The 20,812-nt window shown below is 45.2% G+C and overlaps 1 protein-coding gene across 1 annotated transcript in view; it reads left to right on the top strand.

Moving 5' to 3' along the window:
- The window catches only part of ZNF629 (zinc finger protein 629), a 44,169-nt gene extending 25,378 nt beyond the window's left edge, over positions 1 to 18,791 (top strand). The window contains exons 7-8 of the mRNA XM_067469601.1: positions 4,509 to 4,629; positions 10,641 to 18,791. Of these exons, the coding sequence (XP_067325702.1) occupies positions 4,509 to 4,629; positions 10,641 to 13,774 (3,255 nt within the window). The 3' untranslated portion in view covers positions 13,775 to 18,791. The remainder of the gene's footprint in view (positions 1 to 4,508; positions 4,630 to 10,640) is intronic.
- The last annotated feature ends 2,021 nt before the right edge of the window (positions 18,792 to 20,812 follow it).

The raw sequence follows: 20,812 nt of genomic DNA, 5'->3' as shown, positions 1-20,812 counted from the left end.
TGGCCTTTTGCAGCTGGCAGATGATAATCTTGTCAGCGCCGATTGTGTTTAAGTGCAGGCCAAGGTCTTGAGGCACTGCACCCAGTGTGCCAATCACCACTGGGACCACCTTGACTGGCTTGTGCCAGTTCGATCTTTAAACCCTCATATCATGTCAGCTTTTTCAGTTGTTTCTCTTCAATTCTGCTGCCGCCTGGGATTGCAATATCAATGATCCATACTTTGTTTTTTAACACGATCGTGAGGTCAGGAGTATTGTTCCCCAACACTCTTGTCTGTTTGAATTCGGAAGTCCCAAAGTAGCTTGACATGTTCATTCTCTTTAGCTTTTTCCGGCTTGTGATCCCACCAGTTCTTTGTCGCAGACAGATGGTATTTATGGCACAAGTTCCAATGAATCATCTGAGCAACGGTGTTATGCCTCTGCTTGTAGTCTGTCTGCGCGATCTTCTTGCATAGCTGAGGATGTGATCTATTGTTTCATCTGCTTCCTTGGGACCTGTTGCCGACTTTTCAAATCTGGCTTTGATGGCATTTATTCTAATGGCTTGTTCTTGGGCTGCCAGAATCAGGCCCTCTGTCTCCTCCTCCTCCTTCCTCTTATTATTATCATTATTCTTTTGTTGTATAAAGAAAAACTTCTCATGAAGGCTTAACTAGCATTCCAGACCATTCTGATATCGGTTCCTTTAGTCAAATTTTCTTCAAAAAATTGTTTTAGCCAAGACTTAGCTTTACAGAGACTTCATTAAGCCTCCTCTACTTTACATACATATAGATGCCTCTGTGCTTTTCTTTGTTGTCTCATAAGGCTGCACTGAAAGACTATTAATGCTTTAAATAAACTAAATTTAAATTAACTAATCTTTAGGTAACCTTGCATTGGCTTGGAGAATCTTAAGAAATTGCCCTCTTTCTTATACCAGCCTATCTGAATATGGTTAGCAAGCATGTTGCCTAATATTATAATTGGGCATATGTGAGGTGTGTGTCTGTGGATTTAATTGCACAATTAAACATTAATTTCTTCATTAACTTGGGGAAACACCTGGCTTATTGCAAGGGGAATCACAGCTGCCTTCTACAAACACTGCAGAAAAAAAGCCCAGGAGCTCTGACGGCCTCAGAACGCTCTGTACACTCCACCTTGCCAAATCCTGGCTTTTGTTCCATAGTTCCAAATGAAACCATTTCAATAGGGAAAGCAACTGTACGATGAGAGAACACATGCCTAGCAAGCCTCAGGTTCGATTTCTGGCAAAAGCTTGATTGAGATTCGTCATTCTACCTTCTCTTTCCCCTCTTTAGGTTTTAGTATAACAGCTAGAAATCCAACATGCACAGCCCTTAAAGGAAGGGAAAGGCATTACACAAAGGTACACAGGTCTGAAACTATCCTTCTAAGTCAGGGGTTCTCAAACTTTTTAAACAGAGGGCCAGGACACAGTCCCTCAAACTGTTGGAGGGCCGGATTATAATTTGAAGAAAAAAACATGAATGAATTCCTATGCACACTGCACATACCTTATTTGTAGTGCAAGTAACACTTAAAAACAATACAAAAATTGAAATGAAGAACAATTTTAACAAATATAAACTTAATAGTATTTCAATGTGAAGTGTGGGCCTCCTTTTGGCTGATGAGATAGGATTGTTGCTGTGTGCTTTCAAGTTGTTTCAGACTTAGGTTGACCCTGATCGAGGGCCGGATAAATGACCTTGGAGGGCCGCATCCGGCCCTCAGGCCTTAGTTTGAGGACCCTTGTTCTAAGTCATGGTTCTCCTGCTGAACAACCTACACTCTTCTCCCAGAAAGAAATCCAGAAATTCTGACTACCCACTCCCCAACACAAAAACAGCATCCTGAAAATGTTTGGCTCTTCTCTGCTTAAACACTCTCTCAGAGATGAACACAGGCATTCTGGTTGTCCTTAACCTAAACCCACTCCTTGGAAAGAACCTAGGCATTCTGGAGACCTCCAACACAAACTTCCTCCAGCAAGGGAACTGTCATGGATAGCAATCTGTCTGACCTGGCTAAGCTACTGTTGAAAGGCCAGCAGTTTGTCTGGTATGGATCAGCAACATTGAAGGTGAGCCTTTAGCACAGTGTTTCTCAACCTTCCTAATGCTGCGGCCCCTTAATAGTTCCTCAGTTGTGGTGACCCCCAATCATAACATTATTTTGTTGCTACTTCATAACTGTAATTTTGCTACTGTTATGAATCATAATGTAACCCAAATCTAAACCCCCTCTTGGCAAGGAACCATAGAGTCTTGGCTCCCCCAAATCCCAAATCTAAATCCCCTCCAGATTTATTTTACGTATTTATCGCATCAGAAGCAAACTGAGGGTACAGCTGTAATGTATTTGAAAACACAAACAAAGGTGGTCTATGGTTTGCTCTTCTCCACACTTGCATGTCGTGGATTCCACTTTGTATACCCATTTCTGAAGGTTGGCTCTGCATCTCATGGTGCCAGAGCACAGTCTGTTCAATGCCTTCCAAATGGCCCAGTCTTCTATGTGCCCAGAGGGGAGTCTCTCATCTGGTACCAGCCATGGGTTGAGGTTCTGGGTTTTAGCCTGCCACTTTTGGACTATCACTTGCTGAGGCGTTCCTGTGAGTATCTCTGTAGATCTTAGAAAACTATTTCTTGATTTAAGGCATCAGCGTGCTGGTTGATACCTGAACAGGGGATGGGCCGGAGATGTCACAGCCTTGGTCCTTTCATTATTGGCTGCTACTTCCCGGTGGATGTCAGGTGGTGCAATGTTAGCTAAACAGTATAATTTCTCCAGTGGCGTAGCACCATTCTAATGCTAACTAATTGTAATGCTAACATTCATACCTACCTCCAACAGACGAGAGTTCTTTCTCTCATCCTGGACCATAGAATCATAGTTGAAAGAGACCTCATGGGCCATCCAGTCCATCCTGCTGCCAAGAAGCAGGAAAATTGCATTCAAAGCAATTTTATATATCTGTGGACATTCCACAGATATATAAACCCCATTTTTCTAGTTTCCAACAGACCTCACAACTTCTGAGGATGCCTGCCATAGAAATCTTGTGCCAAATCTATCAGACTGTCTCGTGCATCAAGGTGCACCAAGCAAGCAAGGATGTAAATTGAGGTGATGCCTTTGGGAAGGTTGGTATTTTGGTTGAGGTTGAAGGGGGAAGACATCTGATTAAACCTCCCTACACAGAGAAGCCATTGAAATCCACAAGCATGTGGACAATTTCAACAGAAAGGAAGAAACCATGAAAATTAACAAAATCTGGCTTTGAAGCTGCAAGGTCATTAAATGCCAATCAAGGTGGACAATTGAAACATTCAAACATAGCCCCATCAGACAAGAGTTCTTTCTCCCACCCTGGACATTATTCCACAGATATATAAACTGCACTTACTTAGTTTCCAACACACCTCACAACCTCTGAGGATGCCTGCCATAGAAGTGGGCAAAACGTCAGGAGGGAATGCTTCTAGAACATGGCTATATAGCCCGGAAAACTCACAACAACCCAAGATATATCTTAATGGCAGAGACTGGCAGGACCAGACAGTTAGTTTAGAACACTGTGGAAAATGAGATTTGATTCTCCAGTTGGTTTGAAAGCTAGGATTGTTTTTTATTGTCATATCATTGGCATTCGGATAAACAGCGCAATGAATATGATGAATACAGGAAAGGAATTATGGACGACGAATTGGATTACGATTCTAGTTACAAGATGTTATGGGGCTGTTATTGATGTATTATTATTGTGTATACTATGCTTTTAATGATTTTAAATTGTATATTGTTTGATTGATTGTTTACCCTTGTTGTAAACCGCGTTGAGTTGCCTGTTGGGCTGAGAAACTGCGGTATACAAGTAAAGTAAATAAATAAATAATTCTCCCCATCTGTGTTGAGAGTTACCAATTCCCGATCCTAATTTCACCCTCAGATGAGAAGGGACTGCTCCCTCCAAGCACAGGAACAAACTGAAAGTCTTCTGGTCAGCTGGCAATCCTGTAAGGCAATATCAATACAGAATACCGGTACTTTGTTGTTGTGTGCCTTCAAGTTGTTTATGATTTATGGTGACCCTAAAGAGACTCTCTAGTGAAAGCATGGGCAAACCCCATTTTCCTAGTTTCCAACAGGCCTCGCAAACTCTGAGGATGCCTGCCATAGATGCAGGCTAAAAGTCAGGAGGGAATGCTTCTGGAACATGACCATACAGCCTGGAAAACTTACAGCAACCCAGCTAACTAAACTGTTCCTCATTGAGGACTTGAAACTTGGGCAGTGTGGGTTTGAATTCCAACACTAACAGAATACTGTTAGGAATTGTGGGAGTTAAAGTCCAAAACACCCGGAAGGCCAAAGTTTGCCCATGCCTGGTTTCAGCTTTATGCCAAACCATCTCCAAGAGAGGAACCCAAATCAAAGCCCCCTCTTGGCAAGGAACCCTGGAGTCTTGGCTCCCCCAAATCCAAACCCCCTGCAGATGGGAATCCGGGAATCCTGGCTCTCCCGGATCTCGTCTTCATCCAGCAAGGAACCCAGGAAAGGACTCCTGGGTCTCCAAAGTGGCTCCATTCCTCTTGTGCGCCCTGGAAAGGCTGTGCGTAAAAGCGCGCGGGGCTGCTGCCTCCCTTTCCCTTCTTGCAGCCGCTTTCTTCTGCTGCCACTCCCGATGTGAATGAAACGGTTAAGCACCATAGAGAGAGCAAGAAGAGACCTTTCCCTGCCCCCTCCCTCCTTTCCCAGCAGCGGAAGGGGGGAGCCCAGCCAGGGAGGCACTTCCTCTCCCTCCTCGCAGCCAGTCACCCTGAGCCTTGGTGCCTGGAGGCTCAGCCAAGGTGCCCAAAGCCCTCCTCCCTGGCCCGATGGGGAGAAGAAGGAGGGATCCCCTCCAGGGATGGCTCTCTCCAGATCCCAGCCCCCTATTGGCAAGGATGCTTGCTGTCAAAGGTGGGTGGAGACCAGGGGGCACAGACCTGGGAAATGGGCGCATTGCAACGCTTGTTGTTTTCTTGGTACTGGACATCATTCCCTTGCAGACAAAAGAGGGCTGCTTAGCCATTGCTCTTGGTTTGCAAACAAAAGATTGGGGTGGTGGCTGGGTTTGGGTCGGAGGGACAGATTGTCATGCATGCCACCTTCTCCTGATCATGATTTTACATTTTTTGAAAATTGATTTTGCCAGATTGCTTGCACAGATTAACTCTGCTTTAACCTGCTTGTTATGCTCTGAGCCAAAACGATTAGTAAAGCAAGAACAGTCTCCTGTGGGTGCATCTGCGGTGAAGAATGAATGCAGTTTGACTCCACTTTAAATGCCATGGTTCAATGCTATGGGATCAAAGGAGTTGTAGTTTCACAAGGCCTTGAGCCTTCTCCGCCAAAGAATGCAGGTGCCTTCTTAAATTGTATTTTCTGTGATTTCATAGCTTTGAGCAATGGAAGTTAAAGTAGTGTCAAACTGCATTCATTCTACAGCGTAGGTACACCCTGAGTGCACCTGGGCATACTTTTGGGTAAACATGCATAAGGATTATAGTCTAAGACAGTGGTTCTCATCCTTCCTAATGCCGTGACAACTTAATATAGTTCTTCATATTGTGGTGACCCCCAAAAATAACAGCCATGGCTCAATGCTATGGGATCAAGGGAGTTGTAGTTTCACAAGGCCTTGAGCCTTCTCCGCCAAAGAATGCAGGTGCCTTATTAAATTGTATTTTCTGGGATTTCATAGCTTTGAGCAATGGAAGTGAAAGTAGTATCAAACTGCATTCATTCTACAGTGTAGGTACACCCTGAGTGCACCTGGGCTTACTTTTGGGTAAACATGCATAAGGAATATAGTCTAAGACAGTGGTTCTCATCTTTCCTAATGCCGTGACCCCTTAATATAGTTCTTCATGTTGTGGTGACCCCCAACAATAACATTGTTTTTGTTGCTACATCATAACTGTAATTTTGCTACTGTTGTGAATCATAATTTATTTATTTGTCGTGGCAGGGCAACCAGTCAAATTATATTACATTTCTAACAGAACAAAGCAAACAAACAGACAAAGTACAAATTTGTGAGTTTTGTAGTTGATTAAATGTCCTTTGACCAGTAGCCGGTCACTTGGAGTGCCTCTGGTGTTTCTGCAAGAAAGTCCTCCATTGTGCATGTGGCGGGGCTCAGGTTGCATTGCAGCAGGTGGTCTGTAGTTTGCTCTTCTCCACACTCGCATGTCGTGGATTCCACTTTGTAGCCCCATTTCTTGAGGTTGGCTCTGCATCTCATGATGCCAGAGCTCAGTCTGTTCAGCACCTTCCAAGTCTCCCAGTTTTCTGTGTGCCCAGGGGGGAGTCTCTCATTTGGTATCAGCCATTGATTGAGGTTCTGGGTTTGAGCCTGCCACTTTTGGACTCTCGCTTGCTGAGGTGTTCCAGCGAGTGTGTCTATAGATCTTAGAAAACTGTTTCTTGATTTAAGTCGTTGACGTGCTGGCTGATACCCAAACAAGTGATGAGCTGGAGATGTCTCCGCCTTTGTCCTTTCACTATTGGCTGCTAAAGTTAAACTGCTATTAATTCACTATTATAATTTCACTATTGGCTGCTAAAGTTAAACTGCTATTAATTGCAGTTAAAGTAGTGTCAAACTGCATTCATTCTACAGCTTAGGTACACCCTCAGTCCACCTGGCTTACTTTTGGGTAAACACGCATAAGGATTATAGTCTAAGACAGTAATTCTCATCCTTCCTAATGCTGTGACCCCTTAATATAGTTCTTCATGTTGTGCTGACCCCCAACAATTACATTGTTTTCGTTGCTACTTCATAACTGTAATTTTGCTACTGTTGAGAATCATAATGTAAGGCCACGGTAGTCCACGCTCTGGTTACATCCCGGGTTGATTACTGCAACGCGCTCTACGTGGGGTTGCCCTTGAAGACTGCCCGGAAGCTTCAGATGGTCCAGCGCTCGGCAGCCAGGTTGCTAACGGGAGCGGCACTCAGGGAGCACACCACTCCTCTGCTGAGCCAGCTTCACTGGCTGCCAATCCGCTACCGGGCACAATTCAAGGTGCTGGCTTTAGCCTATAAAGCCCTAAACGGTTCTGGCCCCACTTACCTCTCCGAACGCATCTCCACCTATGAACCGACTAGAACATTAAGATCGTCTGGGGAGACCCTGCTCTCGGTCCCGCCTGCGTCACAGGCGCGCTTGGCGGGGACGAGAGACAGGGCCTTCTCAGTGGTGGCCCCTCGGCTATGGAATGCCTTACCGGCAGACATCAGACAGGCACCTTCGTTGCTGGCGTTTCAGAGAAAGGTTAAGACCTGGCTTTATGAACAAGCGTTTGGTTAAGCAGTGCAACCAATCAAAGGAAGACGGTAAATGGAACATAGGAATGGCACAAGGATTATGAGAACGGATCTGATTTCACTGAGGCGTTATGTTTTGTTTTGTTGACTTGTCTTGTTTTGATTTGTTAATTGTTGTGGATTGATGTTGTTGATCCTGTTTGTTGCATTTGTTGCTTTTTAATTGCACTGACATTGTTTGATAATTTGTACCATGTAAACCGCATTGAGTCGCCTGTTTGGGCTGAAAAATGCGGTATAGAAATAAAGCAAATAAATAAAGCAAATAAATCTGGTATGCAGGATATTTGGACCAAACTTGGCACGGGTACTCAATATGCACAAATGTGAACACCGGTGGAGTTTGAGGAAAATAGAGTTTGACATTTGGGAGTCGTAGTTGCTGGGATTTATAGTTCACCTACAATCAAAGAGCATTCTGAACCCCACATACGATAGAATTGGGCCAAACTTCCCAAACAGAACTCCCATAACCACCAGAAAAAACTGTGTTTCCTGATTGTCTTTGGTGACCCCTCTGACACCCTCTTGCAACCCCCCCCCCCCCCCCGGGTCCCGACCCCCAGGTTGAGAAACACTGTTCTATAGCATAGGTACACCCTGAGTCTACCTGGGCTTACTTTTGGGTAAACATGCATAAGGATTATAGTCTAAGACAGTGGTTTTCATCCTTCCTAATGCTGTGACCCCTTAATATAGTTCTTCATGTTGGAGAGGAGATCATGTATCAATAAATGAGGGGAAGTCTTAGGGAGAAGGGAGCAAGCTGGTAACTGTCTTTCTGCCCAGTGGGGCTTAGTACTCAGTTGGATAAAAGGAGCAGTAAGGCAGCTTTCTGTGCCAAGATGTTCAGGATCCATTTGAAGTTTCCTTGCTCTCTTGACTAACCTCAGATTTTATTTTTCTCTTTGCACCTTTCACCCCTGCAGATTGTGTCAGTGTCCCAACATGCCCGAGTTGTATGGATAGCATCAATTCAGTGTGTGTCTTGCTTCCAGGCATGAAGAAATCAGGGAGGAAGGCTTTGTATTTGGACTCAGCTCTCTGGGAGTTGGCAGCTCCAGATAGGCCCCAGTTGCAAGAGCCCAATTCCGCAGTACAGTCAGCCTTCTACATTTTCTGTGAGTTAAGGGCACAGGATCCACACAAAAGTGAAAAACCACAAACATGATGCTATATTTTTTTAGCCAGGAGAACACCTTTTTAGGAATATCTAGTTTCTCCGGCATCACTCTATGGCAGCCATGGGCAAACCATATTTAATAATCTAGAGCTGAGTAGTAACCTTTCGTTGGTAGTCAGCCTCTCCCCTCCTGACATTCTTGTTGCCTCGGCACTATAAGAGGGTTTTGTGAGACCAGTTGCTCTCATTGCCACATGGCTTCAAGGCAATGGTATAATAATGGTGAGGCCGCAGAACATATTTTCGTTTTTGTGGACCACTGGTGGTCCACGGAAAGGACCTGAGGCTGTTTGGAATGGTGGGAAGCACTGCTGTGGGTAGACTGCTATTCCATCCCTGTTTCAACTGAAGGGACAATTTTGCTTCCCAAGAATGAGACCTTCTCTTGTTTCAGATGCTGTTGACGCTGCCAACTGAAGCACCCTAGACTGAGGATCCAGCGAGCTTGCACACGGAAGAAGCCATGCAGGAGAATTTAGAAACAGATACCATTTTAGGTATGTCCATATCTCACTCCTGTCTAAATTTTAGGCTGTAACTAAATTTCAAGTCTATCCAAATAGATAAAAACTGTCAGAGCATGGCTGATATTTAAGGGAAGAGTATTCCACTTAGTAGGGACTGCCATGGGTAAATGTTGAACAAGGTAGACTTCAGGACATGTGTTGCCTCATCTGGTGACTTCTCCAGATCAGAGGGCTCTATAGATGACAAGATGGTGTCCTAGTTAACCAGTCCGTATGATCTCTCAGAATGTAGGGACTACAAAGAAAGCCTTAAACTTCATGTTGGTATGTTCTATGTTGGTTGTGAATTATGTGTCTTTCCAGACGTTGTCGAACTACAACTTCCAAGGTTCTTACCATGAGCAGTGCTGGCTAAGGCCACTGGGAGTTGCAGTCCAACATCAGCGAGTGGGCTGTATGATTACTGCCTCTACTGTTTGTGGAAGAATGATATCCATAACATGTTTTGGACTCTAACTCCCATACTCCGCCAGCATGGCAAATGATTGTGCTGTTGTAGCCAGAAATACCTGAAGCTGGGGGAAAGTTGGATTAGGGTAGTGGTTCTCAACCTGTGGGTCCCCAGGTGTTTTGGCCTACAACTCCCAGAAATCCCAGCCAGTTTACCAGCTGTTAGGATTTCTGGTAGTTGATGGTCAAAACATCTGGGGATCCACAGGTTGAGAACCTCTGGATTAGGGCACCTGAGGAGGGAATCTGTACTATAAACCCAGATCTTTGTGATTGTGTGCCCACCTCAAAGGAGGAGTGACATCTAGTGGAGAGTGGTTTACAGCAAAAGAGGCTCTTCTCATAGTCTGATACCTTGGGTCCAGCCACTGTTGGCATAAAGACTCATTATAGAGAGACAGGCAGGCAAATGCTTAATAGAGATTCGTGATTTTTCCACTTCCCTGGCTTTGAGGAACCAGTAATTTTTCCAGGATTCTCTTTGTGTCTACTGGCCAACTGGAGTGGTTCTCAACCTTCAGTTCTCTGAATGTTTAATCCCTGAACTCCTAGAATCTTCTGGGAGCTGAAGTCCAAAACTAATCTCATATAAAAAATATTTAACAAAAAAAGAATGGAGGAACTTTCCCCACAAGTCGACTTCCCCCCAAGTTGAAGGTACCTTTTAGGGAAAAGCTACCCTAAAATAAAGCAGAGCATCCAAAAACAGTAGGCTGTAAGGAATTGTGGGAGTTGAAGTCCAAAACACCTGGAGGGCTGAAGTTTGCCCATGCCTGCTGTATATGTTAGGGAAAACTACCCAAAAATAAAGCAGAGCATCCAAAAAACAAACAGGATACAAAAGTTGAGCATCAGCTCATTAGCGAGCAAAGCATGAAGTGCTGTGTGATGTGGCTGTAAAGAATTTAGAGTTTAGGAGGCAAACATGCAGAGTCCAATCTAAAAGAAATCACAAAATGTTTGTTTAAAATAATAAAAATATTCAGGTTCTTTGGGTCACAGGGAGAGGCAGAAAATGTACTATTTAAATAGATAAATAAATGCATACTAGTTTCTTCCCTTATTCATTCTTTCTCTTTCCTTTGCTAGGTGATGGCGAGATGGCAGAACACTTGAAGGAGCAGGAGGAAGAAGAAGAGGAAGAAATGGAGGCTTTATATATCGAACCCCAAAGCTATCTTGGGAAAGCGGGCTTGCCATCAGCCATTGCAGCACCTCCTCTCCGCGGGAAGGGAGAACGTCCATATCCCTGCAGCGAGTGTGGAAAGGCCTTCAGTCAGTGGTCCAAGCTGGTGCGCCACAGGCGTATCCACACAGGAGAGCGCCCCAACACCTGCACTGATTGCGGCAAGTCTTTTACGCAGAGCTCCCACCTGGTCCAGCACCGGCGGACCCATACAGGCGAGAAACCCTATGTCTGTGGTGACTGTGGCAAGGCCTTCTCCTGGAGCTCTAACTTGGCTCAGCACCAGCGCACTCACACGGGGGAGAAGCCCTATGTCTGCCGGGAGTGCGGCAAAGCCTTCTCTCAGAGTACCAACCTCATCAAGCACCAGCGTAGCCACACTGGCGAGAAGCCCTACCGCTGTCCTGAGTGCCCCAAAAGCTTCTACCGCTCCTCGGACCTCATCCAGCACCAGATAACGCACACAGGTGAGCGCCCCTTCAAGTGCGATGAGTGTGGCAAGGGGTTCACCCAGAGTGCTAACTTGGTCAAGCACCAGAAGATCCATGCTGGAGAGAAGCCCTTCCGGTGCAATGACTGTGGCAAGACCTTCATCCAAAGCTCTGAGCTCATCCAGCATCAGCGCACCCACTCAGGAGAGAAACCCTACCAGTGCCAGGAGTGTGGCAAACGCTTTGGCCATGGGGCCACCCTAGTCAAGCACCAGCGGCTCCACATGGGGGTGGAGCCTTACCGCTGCGGTGATTGTGGCAAGACCTTTGGACTCAGCTCAGCCCTGGAGCGCCACCGGAGGTGCCACAGCGAGAGTCGGCCATACGCTTGCACTGAGTGTGGTCAAAGCTTCTCCTTGGCCTCCAACCTCACCCTCCATTCCCGCATCCATCGGGGCGAGAAGCCTTACCGATGCGCCGACTGTGGCAAGTGCTTTGGCATGAGCTCCACCCTCATCCGCCACCAGCGCATCCACACGGGCGAGAAGCCATATGCATGCCTTGACTGTGGCAAGGCCTTTGTCCGAAGCTCACACCTCACTCAGCACCGCCGGACGCACACTGGCGAGCGGCCATACCACTGTGAGGAGTGTGGCCGCCGCTTCTCCCAGAGCTCCAACCTCATTACCCACCAACGCATCCACATGGAGGAACGACCTCACGTCTGCCATGACTGTGGGCAGCGGTTTGCGCAGGAGGAGGAACTGAAGTGCCATCAGCAGGAGGAGAAGGGAAAGTGCACGATGGAGGGAGGAGACTCTCAAGAACTAACAGGCGACACATGTGGGAAGAGTGGCAAGGATGACCATGTGGTGGCACTTTGTCGAGAGGGCAGTGTGCGCTGTACTGTATGTGGACTGGACTGCAAAGATGCTGCTGAACTGGAGCAGCATCAGGAGAGCCATGCCTCCCATATATGTAACCTTTGTGGGAAGACCTTCCAAGACAGCGCAGGGTTAGTGCACCATCGAGAAAGTCATACATCTTATATCTGCACCGAATGCGGGAGAACCTTTACTGATGCACACACCTTGGTCTGCCATCAAGAGACACACGAATCATGGATTTGTGGCATATGTGGGCAGAACTGCAAGGATAGGTTGGCTTTGGTGCACCATGAGGAAACCCATTCCCTGCCCAACCGTGGGAGTTTAGTCAAAAGCAAGGTCCGTACACTGCACAACAAGAAAAAGGGGTGCTTCAAGGAGAATCCAAAGCTTATGCTTGACCAGAAATCTGTGGATCTTACACAAAGCAACTCCCAGGAAAGTGTTGCAGCTGGAGCATTCCTGGTGCAGCATCAGGAAACACAAGAAGCTTGGATTTGTCTGGAATGTGGAGAGGATTGCCAGGATAGGTTGGCACTGGTGGATCACTGCCGGAGCCATGGGAGATCCCACTCATGCAGTAAACGCACAGATCTGTGCCACCACGAACTCACCCGTTTGAAGGGAAAATTGTACAAATGCTTCGAGTGTGATCAGAGCTTTGGAAGCATCTTGGATTTTACTCAACACCAGGAAGAACACACTGGTAAGAAAGCACATCAGCGTGCCAAGCGTAGACAAGATCTTGTGGACACCACAACCCCTAAACTCCACCAAAACAGTCACAAAGGGGAGAAAGCAGATGAATGTCTTGAACCTGAAGACTCTTTGGACACTGACTCAGATTTTGTCCTGAGCCAGAAGAATCACACAAAGAGGTTAAGCCCAAGAATCTTGCCCAGTGATGAACCCTCCACTGAAAATTCAGTTCCTAGCTCTCGTCAGATCATCTCACTCGAAGGCCAGCCATTTCGGAGTCACTCAAGTTTCACTGCATGTCAAGGAATCCCCCCAGAAGACAAGGAGTCTTTGTGTGGACCTCACAATGACAGCTCCATTCTTACATCCCAACAGGAAGCTCATCAAGGGGACCAGCGAGAAGTCTCCCCTGTCACTCCCCCACCTAAAAGAACCTCTGCTCCGGTTTCCACTGAAATGGCTGCCCTCATCCAGCATCCCAGTCCCAAGCCCTACAAGTGTCACAACTGTGAGTGGAGCTTTGTAGATGCCGTCGGCTTGTCCCAACATCAAACTGACCACACGAAGGAACGGCTCCCAAAACGTCCTGAGTGTGGTAAAGACTTCCCAGAAAGGCTGGCTTTGATCCGCCACCAACACGCTGCAGAGAAAGCCAAGGCCAACCAGCCAGCTCTGCCGACAAAAAGCAGTCGCAACAAGGAGAGGGACCAGGGGAGTTCTCTGGAATTTGGGGAGAGTTTCACAGAGATCTCAGCCATCCTTTTGCAGAGGGGGGATCATGCCACCAAAAGGGGCAGTCGGCATCAGCTGAAGAAGCATGGGGCATGCTCAGGAGATGCGCTGGAGCCCTACTTCCAACTTGGTTTGGGCAAAAATTCCAGCACGGGAGGCGGGTTGGCCCAGCGCCATGCACAGCAGGACAAAGGGAAATACTTTGCATTTTCGGAACCTACGAAGATCTCTAGGAATAGCTCAATATTGTTACAGCATCTCCAAAACCACACAGCAGAGAAACAGTGACACCCAGAAAATGTGGGATATGTTGCCCACGACTCTGTCTTTCCCCGCTGCTCAGGGTGTGTTAAGTCCGGGGACAGATCAATGGAGCTTTTAGGCCTGCTAAGTCTGGAGAGGTAGGGGAGATATAAGCAGACATTATTATTAGATTGGGGAGTGCAGATTAACAGAATGAAGCAGAATGTGTAGCAAATGGTGCAGAATGAGAAACCCTTTCTCTCTTTGCAAGCAAAATATAATGTATGTCCCTCTGTCCGGACATTTTTTTTTAATTTCTTCCCACATTCTCTTTCTCTCTGGGCCCAAAACATACCTTAGGGCAGTGTTTCTCAACCTTCCTAATGCTGCTGACCCCCAACCATAACATTATTTTTGTTGTTTTTTCATAACTGTAATTTTGCTATTGTTATGAATGGTAATGTAAATATCTGATATGCAGGATGTATTTTCATTCACTGGAACAAATTTGGCACAAACACGCGATACGCCCAAATTTGAATACTGGTGGGGTTCGCGGGGGATTGATTTTGTCATTTGGGAGTTGTAGTTGCTGGGATTTATAGTTCACCTACATTCTGAACTCCACCAACGATGGAATTGAACCAAACTTGGCACACAGAACTCCCGTGACCAACAGAAAATACTGGAAGGGTTTGGTGAGCGTTGACATTGAGTTTTGGAGTCGTAGTTCAGCTACATCCAGAGAGCACGGTGGACTCAAACAATGATAGATCTGGACCAAAGTTGGCACAAATACTCAATATGCCCAAATGTGAACACTGGTGGAGTTTGGGGAAAATAGACCGTGATATTTGGGAGTTGTAGTTGCTGGGATTTATAGTTCACCTACAATCAAAGAGCATTCTGAACCCCACCAATGATAGAATTGGGCTAAACGTCCCAATTTGAAGGGACTCACTGGCACGAGCCTCCCTCCAACCTTGCACACTCTCCCTCGCCCTCATATGCATACCATGCTGCCATGTGCTGAGCCCACCTGCTCTCCCCTCCACACTTGGAGTCTCAGAAACAGCCCTCACCTTGGCTGAGAGGCCAGCCAATCACAGCGGAGGAGGGCTTTTGGTGGGAGGTTTCCAAAAAGGAAGAGAAGGACAGGCGGAGAGATCTTCAGCCTTCTCTGCCAAAGGGGTTCCTAAAACCATCAGAAATATATGTTTTCTGATGGTCTTTGGTGACCCCTCTGAAACCCCCTCACGACCCCTCCAGGGGTCCCGACTCCCAAGTTGAGAAACACTGCCTTAGGATATTATGTGAATCTCTGCATTGTAAAATGAGGAGGAGGTTTACTTGTACAGGATACGATTCATATAACATTGAGGTGCGCTAGTGTTCTTGTATTTGAAAAGACATACGAGAAGAAGGAGAAGTTTTCCAAATACATCTCCCTGCAGTCATTGCATGTTAGAGCATTTTCCATGAACAATATTCCACTGTGGGCATTTTTAGAAGGATGAAATGGCTGCTTTTGCCACTTTTCTGTGTCTGGGAGATAGAAAATGAATGTGAATGGATAGATCTATACTCAAATTTATTTTTGACCTCTCCTCTCATACTCTTTTTTTCATTGGTCCTAATTAGATTCTTTAAAAACATATTCCCTATCCTAGTACAGGTTGAGCAGCCCTTATACGGAAATCTAAAATGCTCCAAAATCCAAAACTTTTTGCCGCTAGCCATCTGTTGCAGTCTTTGAGTGGCAGTTCCCTCTTGTTGGTACACAAAGTAGAAGCAGGTGACTGCTGGGCTTTCCAGACATTTCTTATACAGCATTATTGTATTTTTCCCCTTGAATATAAAAAGTAAAGGTCAAGATTTCCCTTGACATTAAGTCTAGTTAAGTGCAACTCGGGGGGTGGGGGGTGGTGGAGGTGGTGCTCATCTCCATTTATAAGCCGAAGAGCCGGTGTTGTCCATAGACACCTCCAAGGCCATGTGGCCAGCATGTCTGCATGGAGCACCGTTACCTTCGTGCAGAAGCGGTACCTATTGATCTACTCACATTTGCATATTTTTGAACTGCTAGGTTGGCAGAAGTTGGGGCTAACAGTGAGAGCTCATCCCGTTCCCCAGATTTGAACCACCAACCTTTCAGTCAGCAGCTCAGCTGACTGTGCCAATGGGGGTCCCCCTTGAATATAAGGTCCCTCAGACCTTCTATCCCTCTCTAGCCTTGTGTCTCATACATGACACTAGTAGCAAATGAATGAGACTGGGGCTGGAGAGAGACCTAAGGATCTGTGAAATTATGTTTTTGGTTGTGGGCACCATGGGGTGCCGTTTTGTTAGCCGCCCTGAGTCCCTCTGCAGAGGTCGAAATAGGATGTGATACAAATGTCCGAAACAAACAAACAAACAAATAAATAAATAAATAGCGCTGCGCACTTCACTCGGATTCCCACCATTTAACAGATATTCCAAATTTTGAAAAGAAAAAAAAAAAAAACAACCTTCTGGTCCCAAGGATTTCAAGTAAGGGATACTCAGCCTGTACAGTTTTATCTTAAAGAGCCATTCATTGCCAACATCTACCTCACTTCTCCAAACTGGGTCATGTCAGGCACTTTTGACACAAAAAGTGTAGTAGAGATGATAGGTAATAATTCTGGCAGAAAGCAACACAGTCTGCTTCCCAGTGGAACTTCATGGCATAGTCTTAGTCATAGATTTTTAATTTTTCACACACAAAAATTCTACATCTTAAAAATTATTTTTGTAGTTGTGAATCTTTCTCCAACCCCAACCTCCAATTTGACTTGGGGAAAAAAAAAGGATATCTGTGTTACTGGTCCAGCTTAGAAGTCAAACTTCTTCTCAGTGTTGGTATCTACCTCATTCACTTTGTCTTATTGCTTTTCTGTTGTGAGAAACACATACACAAATACATACACATGTAATAAATTATTATAGGTTGAGTATCCCTTATCCAAAATGCTTGGAATTAGAAGTGCTTCATATTTTGGTTTCCCCATTCCCCCCGATTTTGGAACACTTGCATATACACAACATGATATCTTCTAGATGGCATTCATGTCTAAATACAAAATTCATTGACTTTTAATTTATATCTTATGTGACCTGATGAAGAGCAGATCACAAGAGACTGTATGTTTAGACTGTAGAAGAGAAGGTTAAGAAGAGACATTATGGCCATGTTTAAATATTTGAAAGGATGTCACAAGGAAGAGAGATCAGGCTTGTTTTCTGCTGCCCTGAGGCTAGGACTTGGAGCAATGGGTTCAAATTCCAGGAAAGGAGACTCCACCTGAACATTAAGGAGAATTTTCTGACCATAAGAGCTGTTCAACAGTGGAACTCATTGCCTCAGAGTCTAGTGAAAGCTCCTTCCTTGTGGGCTTTTAAACACTGGATGGCCACATATCAGAGGTGGCTTTGATTGTGCTTTTCCTGCATGGGAGGGTGTTGGACTACGAGGGTTGAGTGAAAAGTAATGCCTCCACCTTCATTACTTGGGTTTGGATGGGAATATTTTAATAAATCAAATGCAGAAATAATCCTTTAACTACCACTATTCACTGTTCCACATGATCACCAGATAATTGGATACATTTCTGTCAACAACGAACAAGTTTTCTGAAGCCGTCAAGGAAGAAGCCAACACTCTGTTTCCACAACCCATCGTTCACAGATCTTCCGATAGCCAAGCAAAACAAGAATGTGACCCAAACGTTCTTGTGAAATGCCAATTATGCTTGAAATTTCTCTCTAAGTGATACGACGATCGTCCTGAATCAATCTGTCAACCTTTTGCTTGTGAAACTTGGTGGTTGTTGTCACAGGACGTCCAACTCTTTATCACGCAAGTCAGATATTCCCACCTCAACATATTTAAACTTACTCAGCCAACAACACACAGTACTCACATCAACACAATCACCATAAACAACTTGCATTCACTGATAAATCTCCTTTGGGGTGATACCTTCTGCTGTCAAGAATTCAATGACTGCATGTTGCTCAAGTCGCATTGACCGACTGTCTGTGCAGGGTTCCATACTTTGCACTTTAACAACACAACCATTCAATGCTAAGGCTTCCTGCTCAAATGGAACTGTAGAGGAGAGTCTACTGAACAAGCCAGTACCTGCCACATACCAGTACTACCATCTGTTGAGGAATTACGAAAGTGGAGGCATTACTTTTCATTCAACCCTCATACCTGGCCAGGAGAGATCATCAGCATGGCAGTACACCTTATAGCCCTCGCATGGGCAAACTTTGGCCCTCTGGGTGCTTTGGACTTCAACTCTCACAATTCCTAACAGGAATTATGGGAATTGAAGTCCAAAACACCTGGAGGGCTGAAGTTTGCCCATGCCTGTTATAGCCTGAAGGCAATGTTATACACAATATACACAATATATAAGATCTGTACAACAAAGTTTGGGCACATAAATCCATCAGAAAGCAAAGGTGCCTCTGTCCCAGCAACCCACATGAACGATTTTCGGGAGTATTTTGGATAAAGGATATTCAACCTGTACTACATTTTTATCTTCTTTTTCTCTGTTCATCCTTCCTCTCAACCTGCTTACATTAATATTATTATTTTCAGGGCTAGGTTTCTGCTTTTTTTTTTTTGCTTTTAACAGTGTGATCCTATGCATCTTTACTCAGAAGTCAGCCCAATTATGTTTGGAAGGGATTACGTAGCATTGCTGCCTTAACCGCTCATCTTTGGTAACTCAGGGCTAGCCTTTTATTTCCTTGGTGGGTCCCCATCCGACCTTCTGCAAGAAGAACAAAAATCCTGTAGAATCCAAAAGATTGCTGTGTAGGATCTCTCCATATATGTGTATCTGTGTTTTTCCCTCCCAGGGGTCACATGTATAGTGGTAGCAAAAAAATAATCATCATCATTACCTCGGATCATGTCTGCTTGATGGATTGAATGAGATGGTTTGATTCTGCGTTTCCCTTTGTAATTCTAGGAATGTATACAAACTGAGACTAATAAGAACTCAGAACTGGTTTATGCAAACCCTTTTGTGTTGTGTCGTTTTCTTTTCAATCATCACCTGAATGTGAAAGCTCTTCTTATTTATTTATTTATTTATTTATTTATTTCAGATATTTGTACCCCACCCTTCTCAACCCCCCCCCCCCCCAAGTTGGCAACGATTCAATGCCTCCATGTACACATAATAAAATACATAGTTTGTTTTTTGTCGTGTCAGGAGAGACTTGAGAAACTGCAAGTCGCTTCTGGTGTGAGAGAATTGGCCGTCTGCAAGGACGTTGCCCAGGGGACGCCCGGATGATTTGATGTTTTATCATCCTTGTGGGAGGCTTCTCTCATGTCCCCGCATGAGGAGCTGGAACTGGTAGAGGGAGCTCGTCCGCCTCTCCCCGGATTCGAACCTGTGACCTGTTGGTCTTCAGTCCTGCCGGCACGGGGTTTAACCCACTGCGCCACTGGGGGTTCCTTAAAATACATAGTAAAAACCAATAATTACATCCCGTATATTTATTTATTTATTTATTTATTTATTTAGAGTTTTTATAACCCGGTCTTCACGACCTCCGAGGAGGGACTCAGGACGGCTAACAACATCAGATGCAATACAATAGGAAAAGCATTATAAATCAATATAAAATACATTAAAATACAATTCATACAAGTTACAGCAAAAATCAGTTCGTCAGAATGAATCACAAATTCATTGCCATCCGCCAGAAAAGTCAGCAGTTATTGACTCAGTCATCATTCTGCAAATGCAGTATCCCAAAGCCATGTTTTTACCAGCTTTCTAAACGTCAGGGGGGGAGAGGCAGATCTAATCTCCATCGGGAGGGAGTTCCAAAGCCGAAGGGCCACCACCGAAAAGGCCCTGTCCCTCGTCCCCACCAAACGCGATTGCGAAGGCGGTGGGACCGAGAGCAGGGCCCCTCCAGAAGATCTTAACAACCTTGATGGTTCATAGGGGAGAATCCGTTAGGAAAGGTAAATAGGGCCAGAGCCGTTTAGGGATTTATAGGTCAACACCAGCACATTGAATTGTGCTCGGAAGCTGATTGGCAGCCAGTGGAGCTGGCGCAACAGAGGAGTAGTATGCTCCCTGTACCCCGCTCCCGTTAGTAATCTGGCTGCCGCTTGTTGTACTAGTTGTAGTATAGAGACAACCCCACGTAGAGAGCATTGCAGTAGTCTATATGGGATGTAACCAGAGCATGTACCACCGTGGCCAAGTCAAACTTCCCAAGGTATGGGCGGAGCTGGCGCAGCTGGCGCATAAGTTTTTATAGACTATTTCAACACTCTACATGAGGTTACCTATGAAGACTGCCCAGAATTGCAACTAGTCCAACGCTTGGCAGCCGAGCTACCAACAGGTACAGGGAGCGCACAACTCTGTTGTGCCAGCTCCACTGGCTGCCAATTATCTTCTGAGCACAATTCAAAGTGCTGTTTTTAACCTGCAAAACCCTGTACGGTTCTGTCCCAGTTTACCTATCCAAACGTATGAACTATCAAGGCTGTTAAGATCTTCTCGTTTGGTGGGGACGAGAGACAGGGCCTTTTCTGTGGTGGCACCCTAGCTATGGGACTCCCAATTGAGATCAGATCTGCCCCCTCCCTCCTGACCTTCAGGAAGCTAGTGAAATCCTGGCTATGGAACGAGGCATTCCCAGAATGAATGCGGAGGCTGGCAATTGACTAAAGTTATCGACCACATATGCAGACTGAGTGGGACATGATTTTATCTTGACGAACTGGCTTTTATGTATTTTAGTCTATATGTATTTTAATTTATTGTTGATGTACGATGTTTTAGATTGTATTGTTAGCATTGAATCCTTGCTGTTAGCCGGTCTGAGTCCCTCTATGGAGGTAGAGAAGATCGGGATACAAAAGTTTTAAATAAATACTACCAATTGAGTCGCCAATTGGCTGAGAAAGGCGGTATACAAATACAGTAAATAAATAATAAATACATACATACAGTTAAAACATTAATTGTCAATAAAGACAATTCAATTAAAAATATGCTTAAATATAAC

This window comes from Anolis sagrei, chromosome 6 (genome assembly GCF_037176765.1).
Source record: "Anolis sagrei isolate rAnoSag1 chromosome 6, rAnoSag1.mat, whole genome shotgun sequence".
Lineage (NCBI taxonomy): Eukaryota > Metazoa > Chordata > Lepidosauria > Squamata > Dactyloidae > Anolis > Anolis sagrei.
The sequence above is the reverse complement of the archived record's forward strand: the minus strand, read 5'-3'. Positions and strand labels throughout refer to the sequence as shown.